Consider the following 15,414-nt stretch of genomic DNA (forward strand, 5'->3'; position numbering starts at 1 on the left):
TGCACTAAATTCAACGTTTAAAGTAAACAAAACTCACACGTGCGTGTGTATATAACCATCACGTGTCCCCAGATCAGGGTATATAAACAGAAATCTATCCATCATCAATGTCTTTTTAAAGTAAAGTGTAACCATAAGTGGACAACCAAATGAATAATATAGCCAAGGGAGGACAGAGGGAGGGAAGATAAATCCTCGAGCCCTCGGGCTATATATTCATATAATTCTTCTCATCCTTCGCGCCCTCGGATGAGAGTGGAATTATATTCCACTATAGCCCTTCGGGCTTCTCCGATTTATGATTGCATATTTAAAGGGTTGGTCACTTAGTAACATTAAACAACACTTAACACTTAACGTAGTTAAATAATTTTAATACTGTAAATCATTTATCAGTGAAAACATAATCTTGAAACACTGTACTTGCTTCTGTAACCTCTTCCCTCTTATAATATTTAAAAAACGTCTGCTCATTCTTCCAGCTGGCAGTCTCTAGCAATTCTGAAATTGGACAGCCCGACAAATAAGCTTTAGAAGTCGAAGCTCCTCTCATAGAATGGGCAGAAAAAACAGAAGTATTAATTCCAGCAAGGGCCATAGTTTCTTTAATCCACCTGCTTATGGTAGAAGCAGAAATACAGTTAAAAGTTACATAAGACACAAAGAGTTGCTTAGACTTTCTTCTGCTTTTAGTGGACTTCAAATATTGTCTTAGAGTAAAACATGGACTTTTAATTTTAATTAGTTTTAATGGATTGGAGGCCTTGGTTGTTTTAAGGACCTTATCTGTGATCAAAGTTATACAGAAACCACTATCAATCAGACCATTAATAGTGAGAGCCGTAAGAGTCTGACATCTATGGGCTGAAGCGAGAGCTAATAAGGCCACTGTTTTATATGTTAATAGTCTCAGAGGTAAATCCTCCAAAGGAAACAAAGAACTTAAATATTTCAATAAAACTGAAACATCCCAAGTAAAAGTGTACTTGGGTTTAGGCGGATTTTTGTCATACAATCCTTTCATGAATCTTGAGACTAGTGGCTCATTTTTCAGAGTAATTTTGCCTAAAATTTGCAAAGTCTGTGATATCGCAGATCTATGAATATTGACCACACTGTAGGAACGATGGTCTGATAAAAAACTCAAATAATTGATAACATCAATTACAGATGGATCCAACGGATCAATTTTCCTCTGAATACTCCAAAAACACCATCGTTTCCAGGCAAGATCATATTGTTTATTGGTACCTGCTCGCCAAGATCCAATAATGAGGTCTCTAGACTTGTCTGAAAGTCCTTGGTTAGAGAGATATTGCCTGATACAAGGCAAGCGGTTAGGAACATGTGTTTGCCCCTTAAAGGATGAAGGCAATTGTTGTGTGCTAAACGAAGGAGATCTTTCCTGAGAGGTAGAAGCACTGGTTCGGCGATCAACATGGAAAGTAAAGTAGGGAACCATACCTGGGACGGCCAAGCTGGAACTATTAATATACCCATCAAGACACAATCTTCCTTCATCTTGGAAAGCACTTTTGGTAAAATACTGAAAGGTGGAAACATATAGGGATGATAATTAGACCATGAAATTGAAAAAGCATCAAAAGCAACTGCAAAAGGGTCAGGGTCCCAGGAAACATAGCAATCCATCTGTGCATTTATTCTGGATGCAAAAAGATCCACGTCTGGCAGAAAAAATCTATTACAAACTTTATTAAATATATATTCGTTAAGTTTCCACTCAGTTGAGTTAGAAAAAACTCGAGACAATCTATCAGCTGTCTGATTCTCTTTGCCTGGTAAATGTTTAGCTGACAAAAAAATGCTTCTCTTATAACACCACAACCATATTTCTTTAGTAATGGTAAATAATGGATCACTTGATCCCCCTACATTATTTATATATGAGACAGCAACCATACTATCGGACAAAATTGAAACGTGCTTCCATTCAATAATTGAGGAAAAACACTGTAAGCCATACAAAATTGCCAATAGCTCCAGTGCATTAATATGCTGCTTTGATTCAGAAAGATTCCAAAGGCCATTAGCCTGAGAGTTTCCTAACACTACACCCCAACCAGTAAGGGATGCGTCGGTTTTCATTGTTATGGCAATTTTGGGTGGTTGAATAAAAAACCCATTAAAAGACTTGACACTATTATACCACCAGAGCAATTCCGATCTCATCTCTTCATTCAAAGATATAGCTGCATCATAATCAAAATTACTGCACGCTAAAGCCACATTCTTTTGTCTATCCAGGAAATGAATAAATAGTGGCGCGACTAAAACAGCTGTCCTTGTAAAGGAACACAGCCCAATAAATGAAGCAATTTTACGAATGGTCAATTTAGGTGCAAGAAGAATATCATTTGCAAGTGATCTAATTTTATCAATTTTTTCAGGAGTTAAAGACACGGTATAGGTCTCAGTATTGATAAGAAAGCCGAGAAAAACTAATTCCTTACTAGGTGTAAAATGTGATTTTTCTTTATTAACAGAAAACCCTAACTTGTTAAAAAGGTTGGCGGCCTTATTAGTTGCTAACAGACTTTCCTGTTCATTATCAGCAGCAAAAATAGAATCATCTATAAAATAGGAACACACAATGCCTTGACCACGAAGACATGCAAATATAGGCTTCAGGGTTTTAGTAAACACTCTAGGCGCCGACGAAATCCCAAACGGCAAACATGTGAATTCATACAGAACATCTCGCCAAACAAATCGAAGGTATTTTCTATGACCTTTAAAAATAGGGATTGAAAAATAAGCATCGCTGAGATCAATAGATGCAAGATAATCATTAGGTTTAATCATTTTCAATGTAAAGGCTAAAGTTTCCTGTTTAAAATGCTCATATGCAATAAACTCATTTAAATATCTCAAATTAATGACCGGTCTAAATTTGCCATTCTTTTTCTCTACTAAAAAAATATTTGATATAAATTGGTCAGAGTCAGATTTAAAGACACGAACAATGGCGTTTTTTGCTAGTAAAGTCGAAGCCTCAGCATCAATTAAGTCCATTTGCTCCTCATTAAAGGGAGGCGAACCCGGAATGGAAAACTGAACTGGTTTAGATATAAAATCTATTTGATAGCCTTGTACAATATCAAGAATCCATTGATCAGAAGTTAAATTACACCAATTATGGTAAAATTTAGATATGTTACCAGCAGTAAAATCAGTACTTACTGAATTATTTATTGGTATTGCTGTTGGTACTGTTGATATTGATTTTGGAATGGTCTCTGACCCCTTCCTCGTACTCTCCCCCTGCTTGTATAGGGTCTTCCCCTGAAATTTCCTCTCCGATCCTGAGGTCTTCTGTTCTGGAAACCCTGTCCTAAAAAAGATCTCCTATTAGACCTAGGATTCAAACGTCCTGACAAATTGAGAGAGGATGAAAGCCTATTAGATTGATCAATCTCCTTCATTCTGTTGGCAACATCAGGCCCAAAAAGTGTTTCTCCTACAGGTCTTGTTGTTGAGCAAAGAGGGTGATAACGTCTACTCATAAATTTCTTAAGAAATATCCGACGTCTAAGGGAAAGTTCTAATATGCTATTGCCTAAAGTGATAATTGAATCCACCAGGGTATTTTTAAATTCCTGGTTATTAGACTTGGGTAGTAAACCTAGTAAGGGGGCAATGCCCAGGCCTATTAATTTTTGCACTTCCTGTAGTGAATTATCCTGCGCTTGAGCAGGTCTTGGCAATACCTGCCAAATATCAGGTTCAACCAGAGGAGGTTGTAACCTCTTACAATTCTCAGGGATTGGATATTTTGTTACCAATTTGTTAACCTCTATTTTTTTTGAAGTCGCAATATTGACTAAATTAACCAAATTGTCACCAACGGGCTTGCCATAAAAGTCATCGCCCTGAAAAATTGTAGGCACATCAAAAGAATCTGATTCAGTCGGTTCCTCTTGGAATTCGTCATACATGGATTGCGGGTCAACAATATCTAATACTGGTTCATTATAATCATCACCATCATACATTTCAGTTGCATTACAAGAAGTAGATGGGCCTGTATCTGATTTATTGACATAAACCTCTTGTTCCCCCATATTGAATTGTAAAAACTCATTTACGGCTGCCAGACTCTGTTTTATTTGATCAAATTCGGTCCTATCAATGAGAACATTATTATTATTATTCGGTGCATCATAATTATAACCAAAACTATTATTAGAAATAGGTACAGGAATATCAATATGCTGATTAGGATTGCTTGTGACAGTAGCACTAGGTGCAGGCCTAAGATTATTTTTTCTAAAAGTAGAATGCAAAACATTAGTATGACAACTACTAGTGTTAGAATTAGATTGCTTGGTATTACGCTGAGTGACCTTGGCAATATTGGGAGCTTTTTTAATAGTTATTCTGGGTGCGATCTTCTCAGCCGACTCGACAACAGTCGGATCAATCACACTAACTAAATCACCTTCAATTTTGCGACTTTTGGGGTTTTTGATCGTCTTTATAGATGTAATTTTACCTTCCTTTCGTTTTCTGGTATTCACCGGAGTTTGTTTACATTCTTTCTTGGTAATACTACTTCCGGGGAATCCGATAGAAACATTGCTGACGACAGCCGTGTTTTCATTGGACGATTGATGGTTAAGGTCGTCACCAAAACCAAAATTATTAAAATCCAAAGGATCATAATCAATTATTAGATCGTTGTTATTAGATGGTATGTGACCATCCTCAAAATTATCCATATCTGCTTGTAATTATCAACCCAACGGATTGATAGCGATAAATACAAAAATAAGGGACAAATCAACGATAAGTCCACGATCGCTTACAACAATGATAAAAAGCTAGAATATGGATAATAAAACTAAAAGGTAAACGAATCAGCGATTCTGAAATACGAACCAACGGAACGTACGTAGTGCAATGGTCTAGGATCAACAAGAAAAAAGACATTGATGATGGATAGATTACTGTTTATATACCCTGATCTGGGGACACGTGATGGTTATATACACACGCACGTGTGAGTTTTGTTTACTTTAAACGTTGAATTTAGTGCATATTCTAGTGACGTCACAAGAAACATGCAATCATAAATCGGAGAAGCCCGAAGGGCTATAGTGGAATATAATATAGGTTTATCTCCAAAAGATCTTGGCTGCTTTCGATATTGGCATGTATCGGATTGAAACTTCATGGATTATGGCCCCTGATTGTACGAAAAATCACGTTTTTAGCTTGTGGACCCTATAGAGGTCATAATTTTTATCTTATTTAAAAAAAACGTATTATTATATCACCGTTACACCTTAAGGATGGCTCAGTTCGAATTTCGTGAAAATCGGCCCAAAATTGACAGACAAAATGGCCACCGTTCGTTCTCAAATAGCGTAAAAATATGGTATATCAAGGTTGTGGACCCTATAGAGGTCACAACTTTTAGCTTGTGGACCCTATTGAGGTCATAATTTTTATCCGATTTTGTTGGAAATTGAAATGTAAGTTTATAACCCAAAGATCTCGGTTCCTTTTGATATTCCCGCATATATGACCGTTACTTCCTGAATTATGGCCCCTGATTGTACGAAAAATCGCGTTTTTAGCTTGTGGACCCTATAGAGGTCATAATTTTGATCCGATTTACAAAAACATATAATTATTACACTGTTACGCCCAAAACTGACAAACAAAATGGCTGCCCTTCGTTCTCAAATAGCTTAAAAAAAATGGTATATCAAGTGTGTGGACCCTATAGAGGTCACAATTTTAATTCAATTTTGTTGAAACTTGAAATATAAGTTTATAACCCAAAGATCTTGGTTCCTTTCGATATTCGCATATATCGAATTGTAATTTCCTGAATTATGGCCCTTGATTGTAGGAAAAATCACTTGCTTCTTAGCTTGTTCTCTATCCATCTCTCGAAAATGTGAGCGTATACTGCCTGGCAGGATCTTACACACTAAGATCTTGGATCCTTTTGATAATCGTAGATACCCAAACTTAACTTCATGGATTATGGCCCCTGATTGTTCGAAAATAGCATTTTTTTTCCGATTTTAAAAACCGTTTAAATACTTCACCATTCCACCATAATGAAGGTTGAATTCGAATTTTGGGAAAATCGAAATGAAACTGCCCAACAAAATGGCCGCTCTTTGTACTCAAATTGTGTAAAACTATGCAATACGAAGGTTGTTGACCCTCTAGAGGTCACAATTTGTATCCGATTCTGATGAAACTTAAAAAATATCTTTATATCCCAAAGATTTCAGTCCCTTTTGATATTTGCGTATTTCAGACCATAACTTTCTTCATTATTGTCCCTGATTGTACAAAAAATCCTGTTTGTTTTTAGCTTGTTCTTGCAATATATGGGCGTATCCTGGCTGGCAGCGGATGGTTAGCCTGTTGACCCCATAGAGGTCACAATTTTTATCCGATAAAAAAAAAAATCGTGAAAATATATCACCGTTACACCCTAAGAATGGTTGCGTTCGAATTGCGTAAAAATCAGACCGAAAGTGGCGGACAACATGGCCGCCCCTCGTTCGCAAATCGTGTCAAAATATTGCGTATCAGGGTTGTGGATCCTCTGGAGGTCACAATTTTCATCTGATTTTGATGAAACTTGAAATGCACAGATCTCATTTCCTTTTGATATTCGTGCATATCGGACCATAACTTCCTGAATTATGGCCCCTGATTGTATGAAAAATCGCGTTTATAGCTTGTGGACCCCATAGAGGTCACAATTTTTATCCAATTAAAAAAAACGTGTAAATATATCACCGTTAAACCCTAAGAATGGTTGAGTTTGAATTTTGTAAAAATGGGACCGAAACTGACGGACAAAATGGCCGCCCCTCGTTCTCAAATAGTGTAAACATCTGGTATATCAAAGTTGTGGACCCTCTATAGGCCACAATTTTGATCTGATTTTGATGAAACTTGAAATGCAAGTTTATAACCCAAAGATCTTTGCGCATATTGAATCGTAATTTCCTGAATTATGGCCTCTGGTTGTACGAAAAATCAAGTTTTTAGCTTGTGGTCCCTATAGAAGTCACAATTATTAATCGATTTGAAAAACTTTTGAATATATCACCGTTACACCATAATGTTTGTTGACTTCGAATTTCGTGAAAATCGGGCCAAAACTGCTTGACAAAATGGCCGCCCCTCGTACGCAAATAGTGTAAACATCTGGTAAATCAAGGTTGTGGACCCTCTAGAGGTCACAATTTTGATCCGATTTTGATGAAAGTTGACATACATGTTTATAACGCAAAGATCTTGGTTCCTTTTGTATCTTCCTGATTTATGGCCCTTGAATGTACAAAAAATCACGTTTTCAGCTTGTGGTCCCTCTAGAGGTCACAATTATTATTTGATTTAAAATATATCACCGTTACACAGTAACTTCCTGGATTATGGCTCCTGATTGTTCGAAAAATCGCATTTTTAGCATGCGGATTCTCTAGTGGTCACAATTTTTTTTTTCCGATTTTAAAAAACGTTTAAATATATCACCATTCCACCATAATGAAGGTTGAATTAGAATTTCGGGAAAATCGAAATGAAACTGCCCGACAAAATGGCCGCACTTTGTACGCAAATTGTGTAAAATCGAAATGAAACTGCCCGACAAAATAGCCACACTTTGTACGCAAATTGTGTAAAAGTATGCTACGAAGGTTGTGGACCCTCTAGAGGTCACAATTTTTATCCGATTTTGATGAAACTTAAAACAAATCTTTATATCCCAAAGATTTCAGTCCCTTTGATATTTGGGCATTTTATACCATAACTTTCTGGATTATTGCCCCTGATTGTACAAAAAATCATGTTTGTTTTTAGCTTGTTCTCTATCCATCTCTTGCAAAATGTGGGCGTATGCTGCCTGGCAGCCACTGGTTAAAATCAGTTTTAAATTGTGACCTGTATAAGTTCCACAGGCTGAAAACATGTTTTTTTGTTCAATCAGGGGCCATAATCCAGGAAGTTACGGTCCGATATCCGCCAATATCGCAAGGAATCAAGATCTTTGGGTTGTAAACACACATGTTCAGTTTCATCAAAATGGGCTAAAAATTATGACATCTAGTGTATACAATAAGGGGCCATAATTCATGAAGTTACAGTCCCATACAAGCCAATTTCGAAAGGAACCGACCTCTGAATGCCCCTGCACTCTGTGAAATCCGACATCATTTTCATGTCCCGATTTATTTCCTTATTGCTTCAGCCCAAAAATCTTTGAGAAATCTGTACTCTGAATATGCTGAATAACGACATAAATCAGCCGTCCTGTCACATGATTTCCATTAAATCAACACTGTATAATCCGGCCTTCAATCGGTAGGTGTGAAGCCACAAAAGATTAACAAGCAATCACCAATCAATCATCGGTGAGATTAAAACTCGCCCGCGTAGGTCTTTGTTGATCACTTCGATAATTTTATAATCTCTTGTAAGACGGTTGTGACAAATACTCAAGAATACTCACATATTTTCCCACGAATTATTCACAGTCGTAAAAATATTCCTAGCACCTTTTGGAAACATTCGTTGCGCATGCCGATTGGAAATGTGGTCGTATATTGCCGTCCATTATTTTCAATAAATAATTGACAGTTTTATAAATAATAGACGATTGTTTAAGAAAAGCGTACATTCTCCTATATACTGGTTAAAAACATCAAATTGTGACGTCATATCTATGTTTTAACATCTGTTAATTGAAAAAGATTCTCTTCTTCACTAATAATGTTTAAAGTATCATTATTTTTTCCTAAGTAAGATTTCAATTCATCTATATGTGTGATACGTTTAACTTTATTGTTAGTACGTATAAATCAAGGTTTTATTCTATTAATAGTATATACATCTGGCATAATCATACCTTGCAAAGAAGCCAAAACATAATGTGTACGATCTAGTATTTGATGTATAACAGGCCACGAAATTTCACGCAAACAATACCAATCGATTACATGCGGCCGCACCAGCTCAAAAACTTGCGACCGATTTACTGGTTATGCAAATTGAAATATCGGTTACGTTAACAAATTTATTCCCATTTGATCAATTTTTATACAGGATGACTTTGTGACACAGGTCTAAATTATTTGTATTATAGCACAAAATCCATTCATTCTTGGCATTTTATTTCTCCATCTTACCGGTACTTTGACAGATCACATATTTTGACACCGCAGGCTATTGACCAGTTGCAAGCAGGTTGGTTAGTTATGCCATAAATATTTAAAAGCGTACCTTTGGATTTTCAAACACAAAATGAGAAATGAGTTTGACTATTTAACATGTCAGCTATATTTCCAAAGAATTTACTACACATGTCCATTTCAGTTTTCACTATAGCCATGCTGTACGGTAGTACCAATATCGTCAACTTTGACCCCCTCCCCGGCATCGCTCGAGCAATAATGTAAACGATTTTACTGTCCTGTCAATTTTAATATTATTTCATGACATCAAACTATTCTGTTTCCTTTTGAGACTTTGTGTATAGAGTGCCGAGGTTAATAAATACTGTTTGTCAATCAGTCACTACCTATGAGTGAGGCTATCTCATGCTACGTGTACGTGCTTGGAAGAATGATTACAAATGACAAGTTTAATATGAAGTAGGTATCACTGAGAAGTAGTAAGAGTGTGATTTGTACGTTTAGGGCATAGATATCTCCCTATTGACCTTTGACTTAATATGGAAATAGGGGCTTTACAAGAACAGCTAAATTTAAGTTCGTTTGTGAGAATTTTCTGCTTAGGCTAATGAGCGATAAGCAATTTGGTTGGTCAAGACTCTGGAAAATAACAACTCTGCTAGGTAGAATGTTTAGACTTGATGTAGATGTTCATTAGCTGCATGTCTTGACTTGAGTTCAATGATTAACATTCTAGCTGAAGCTAAGCAGAGCTTATCAATTTCCTGATTCTCTCTGATAGAGAGTGATGAAACTTAGTGTATAGTTTGATTGCTTGATAGGCGGGGGAAATCAACCTCACTGTTGGCTTGTTTAGCTTGTGGATTCTCTAGAGGTCACAATTTTTTTTCCGATTTTAAAAACTGTTTTAATATATCACCATTCCACCATAATGAAGGTTGAATTTGAATTTCGGGAAAATCGAAATGAAACTGCCCGACAAAATGGCCGCTCTTTGTATACGCAAATTGAGTAAAAGTATGCAATACGAAGGTTGTGAACCCTGTAGAGATCACAATTTTTATCCGATTTTGATGAAACTTAAAACATATCTTTATGTCGAAGATCTCGGTCTCTTTTGATATTTGCCCCTGATTGTACAAAAAATTCTGTGGGTGTATCCTGCCTGGCAGCCGCTGGTTTTTCTGGTTATGACCCTGTATCTGTTGGGTGTTAAAATAGTTAGATTTCAAATTATAGAGCTACCCTCACTCGCCAACATTATCTTTGTGTCTGGGAATGGAATTCCGAGACTAAGACCATGGCCATAGAAGCAAACCCATGTGGTTGATTCACTAGACTATGACATTTTTCAGATAAAAAAGTAATACCGTATTTTTTCGGTGTATTAGGCGCACTTTTTTTACCAAATATTTTATTTTCTAGAATGGGTGCGCCTAATACATAACTTTAAGCGAATCTAGGCTTTTCCCGTGTAGACACCGAAGTCGGGAGTTCAAGAAATAACTGCCCTAGAATCAACACATGTCGACCGGGTGAAGCTACCTCAAAAGTTTATGATAAATTACTACACAAATTAAACACAATACTGTTTCCTTTCCTGTCCATTTATATTTGTCAGTAATATTTTAGATAGTTTAAAATTCATCCATATTTGTCAATAACCTTTAGATACGGTTAAAATATGTCAATAATTATCGCCCATATTTCTGTTATTTCGTGCATAAAAATTAAAAAAGATGTCAACATTTTAGGCTATCTCGTGTACAGTATAGAGTTTGTCATAACAGGCAATGCAAACACCATCGGCTGATAGCCGTTCAATGTTAACGATGTTTTAAAAAATAGCATATGTATCAGTAATATTTCTTGCTAATTCTACATCATATATTTCTACTATTCTGTATACTCTTGACCATTATCAGCAGTCCTCGCATGTCCCCGTTCAAGGTCAGTGGTGTTGTCAGTCAAGTTGACGAATTGGGCGGGATATGCATTCATACAAGCATTTTCATTGGCTCAATATAAGTCATTGGTAGTAAGGGTGGGATTACAGTTAAACTGACATATATTGAAGTTGTTCTCTTGTCTACGATATCACCCCTGGTGGAAGTGGTCGGTAAACTCCAGAAACAACGACGACAAAGTTCTGTCTAACCTGTTCTCGAAATGGCAAATCTTCACGGCGTCTATGATTGACAGTCAACACATTCTTTCACAATTTGTGGATAACATGCGAAGCTCTATCTATTCGCTTTATCTATTACCGCACTCCTTAGGGGTTCGTCTCGTAGTCATTCTGAATAAATAATTTTTCAAAAGTTTGATTGAAGGTTCGTTTGTTTTTTCTATACATTGCTGTAACTTATATATCTAGCCGTTTCAAGTTACCGATAGTTTTCATGCAACGAAGATTCACTGATTCACCCATTGTTATAATTTACCGGTATCGTTAATTATCTACCGGTGAGTTGTCATCATATGCTTTATGAAGTTGTTTGTTGTTCACAAAATCATTGTTTCTTTGATTAGTGGGGGATCACGGTGGCTAAGTGGGTAAGGCGCTGGCTCGCTAGCCTGGAGGTCGGGTGTTCGATCCCTGCATTGGCCGAGAAAGTTCATCCAGATTTTCCGGCGTGGTTCCCCCTTGTCAGTGTTGCAGGACGGAGGGCCTGACAAGGACAGCTGTCTAGTCATTCGGATGAGACGAAAAACCGAGGTCCCGTGTACACATTGGCGTGCACGTAAAAGATCCCTTGACAGTTGGAATTCGATATAAGAGTAGGCCGTAGTGCCGCTGTCCGGGCAAAATTTCCCTCATAGCACACTGTATGGTGTATGCCCGTCTTCATTAGCCCAGTTCGGAGCAAAACAGTAGGACGTTAAACCCCATTTCATTTCATTTCATTTTCTTTGATTAGTATTAACAATGCTATTGTCTTATGTTACTGATAGATATAAATGGCCTCAATCTAGGTATTGTCATGCTGCGTGTAGTGAGCGGGGCAGTTGACACAATCGTTTGATTGTCAGTTGTTTGGATAGTATAAAATAAACTAGAATTATTTTTTTTCTCTTTTTACCGGTAGTCAGGATTTAAGCCGTGAGTAACTGATCATGATAAATTATTTCTACAGTTATTATTTCATTTGTTTAACATCAATACCTATTCATTTATAACAGCCAATTGCTCATGAATTTAACAGGATGTAATAGACAGCCTTTTGTGTTGTTGGCGGGACTCTTAACGACAATTTGACTACCGTACAGGCGCCAGAATTACCATTTAAGTTATGAAACAATTCAATTGAAAGTTGTAATTAATGATGTAAATTTACTAAATGTAAAACTAAAAGATAGATTGTGGATTGAAAAATATAAACCTATTGTCTTTACTTTTCAGAGTACTAGAGTTGTGTTTTTGACTAACTTTGATACATTTTTTTCATCATCATTATTTACAATACAGACCCCTAATCACAAAACTTTTTCTGTTGGTTGCTAAAGTTATTTTTTGATTCATTTTGAATTTGATGCACAGTGTTTATGAGAAGTCCATTGATTTTCAATGATTTTCAGTAACTCAAACAGCTAAATTTATCATCTGATTTATCATTTGTTTTGAATAATAAATGTTAGCATCTGGAAGTTTGTAGTGTCTTTCTTAAGAATAAAATGGGTTGACTGCTTGGAGAAGCTATTATGGGTGTATTGTTTCATTGTCTGGAAACCTATCTTTGACGGTTTGTTTGTTTTCTGTAGACTACAATCTGTAAATTGTTCTTTTACTGCATAATTAAAAGTGAACACACATGTATATATGGACACAGCTCACCAAATATTCCTACGCCGTCACCCCCGAATGTAGGCCGAAAGTTATTTTTAGTTTTTCTCTCCCTTTTCCCCCCTTTGCATGGCGATCTTTGTTGACTTTTTGGTGTAGAATCGAAGAAAAGCGTTTGAAAATACATTTTTTGCCAGGTTTTGGTGAATATTCATGATTTTGAGGCGGAAGGATACAAGAGTTGAGGGGTTGGTTAGGTTGAAATGTAGGGTCAAAGATGGCATTTTTAATTGTCTCTACTTCCAGCTTGTGTACATGTATCTCAAGTTTTTCATGAAGAACCTCATACATGCTTTTGGGCAAGAGGTTGCCACATGTTGCTACATCTGTGGTAAAAAGCGTTCTACCCAACGAAAATTTGGGAAAAAGTTAGAGCCGGTCTAAAAGACAGAATTAACATTAAAATCAAAGGGGAAATCATTAGTGATCTGTGGCCATATGTATCAAAACAAAAAGAGAAACAAGAAAGATGAGACATTTTAAGTTCTGGAATTAAAGTAGCTAAGTCTCTAACTCAGTATCATCCAAAGTCTTCGACATTGAAAACACTAATCATTTGTCAATTTAAATCAGCATTGATGTTGTGATCTTACCGGGCAAAAGATGAGCTTCTGGTATCCAATATTTAAGACAAAATAAACATTTTAACATTGGTACACGAATCGTGTACCATAATGCGTTTCAGTGCCATTTGTAACAAGGAACTCGAAGAACGAGGCTAGACATATTCCACAAGTCATGTCAAACGGTGACGCTATATTCTTATCTGGGGAGCATGCGCAATAAATACTTTCGGTAGAGATTGAGACTTCTGGCATATTTCACCGAACATAACTGATGAGAAATTAGAGTAAAAACAGAAACGATTGAATGTAAATCGGTTTATGTACATTCATATTACATTATTATATGTGTTGCGACGCATTTGTGTCAATTTCCAGGTCCCAAATATTAGCGATTTAGCTCCTTTAAGCTGTACTTGTTGTGTAGTTGGTTTGGAATAATAGCAGTTTAAACAAACCAAAGGCATTTCCATTGAGCTGGAAACTGATTATATCTACTCGTAAGACTAATTATTTCTTTTATCTTTATTTATTTCAGAATGTTCGTATAGAAGCCATGTTTCCAACTGCCTATTTCAAAGTTTTGTTTTCCAGTAAGAATGGAACTTATCATAGAGTGCAAACATTACTTAAAGGAAGAACAGAGATAGATGGAGTATTGATATCAGTTATCAAAAGTGTTAGTTTAATTCATGTAGTATATTGAATGTTGGCAGATCTGTGATATCTCCCGATTTAGAAGGGTGTCTCCCAATATTTCATCTCCTCTCAAGATCTTCCTATTGGGCGACAGGATTTCCAAAGTTTTATACATCCACATTCATCTCCCCAAATCTGAATGGACAAAAAAGAGAATCTTTTGTGTAGTCAGGCAGCTTAGCAAGTTAATGTGGATGTTCCAGACAAAAGCTCCACTTTTTTCCCCCCTGAAGGCTACACATTTCCTTAGCCTTCCATTTTTGAAAGGAACCACTTCCTCCAAATATATTATGGCAGGCATTTTGGATCTATAAGATTTCCGCAGTGTAAAAACCTATATCCCCCAATATCTTAGCTTCTAAATCACAATCTTGGTGTCTAAACCTACATTTATAGGGTCAAGGAATACCATCTAGAAAATGCACCACTTCCTTCAAAGATATTATGCTGGCCATTTTGAATCTTCAAAAATACTGCTTTGTAAAACCCATCTCCAATATCTATCAAAGTTTCGAAACCACTTAGGATCGTCACCTTTGGTACCAGAGTTACGATCCCTTTGTCAATTATTTTCTGCTTGGACTATGTAAAGAAAAGCAGGTTGATTGCTCTATGCTTTATAAAAAGAAAAATGTTAAGTTAATTAATGTGTGATCTATTGTTTTTGGGGATTTCGGCAGGGGACATCAGTCTCGTCGTTGGCTTGTTTCAAATTTGGTTTAAAGCATTGCGGTAAACGCTATCGATATTCAGTGTTTATCAACCTTTCTATTCCAAAGTTATGATTCTTTCTCAAAAATCTAGTGAATGCCTACAGTTTTCAATAGATTCTTTTCAAATGGGGTCGTATATTGTGGTCTCCCCTGTCCGTCCGTCCACAATTGTTTGTGAACAGTCTACAGGTCACAATTTTTATCCGATTTCAATGATACTTGAAATATAGGTTTATCACCCTAAGATCTCGGTTCCTTTAGATATTGGCATGTATCGGACTGTAACTTCATGGATTATGGCCCTTGATTGTACGAAAAATCACGTTTTTAGCTTGTGAACACTGTAGAGGTCAGACTTTTTATCCGATTTGGTTAAAACTTGAAATGTATGCTTATAACCCAAAGAT

The 15,414-nt window shown here is 36.5% G+C and overlaps 1 protein-coding gene and 1 long non-coding RNA gene across 4 annotated transcripts in view; one reads left to right on the top strand and one right to left on the bottom strand.

Annotated features, from left to right (window-relative positions):
- The window catches only part of LOC126828350 (nuclear pore membrane glycoprotein 210), a 398,410-nt gene that overhangs the window by 96,118 nt on the left and 286,878 nt on the right, over nucleotides 1-15,414 (top strand). For both annotated transcript variants that reach the window (XM_050558068.2, XM_050558065.2), the window contains exon 10: nucleotides 14,134-14,274. In XM_050558068.2, coding sequence (XP_050414025.1) covers nucleotides 14,134-14,274 — 141 coding nt within the window. The remainder of the gene's footprint in view (nucleotides 1-14,133; nucleotides 14,275-15,414) is intronic.
- Nucleotides 359-4,591, bottom strand: LOC126828410 (uncharacterized). 2 transcript variants are annotated; one of them, XR_007683026.2, is made up of 4 exons: nucleotides 4,514-4,591; nucleotides 3,202-3,352; nucleotides 1,465-1,546; nucleotides 359-501 (listed from the first exon to the last, which is right to left on the bottom strand). It is a non-coding gene; the product is annotated as an uncharacterized LOC126828410 (long non-coding RNA). The 2 variants fall into 2 exon arrangements; XR_008788786.1 differs by having other exon boundaries at nucleotides 3,202-3,347; nucleotides 4,514-4,528.

Source organism: Patella vulgata, chromosome 7 (genome assembly GCF_932274485.2).
Source record: "Patella vulgata chromosome 7, xgPatVulg1.2, whole genome shotgun sequence".
In the NCBI taxonomy this organism is placed as follows: Eukaryota; Metazoa; Mollusca; class Gastropoda; family Patellidae; genus Patella; species Patella vulgata.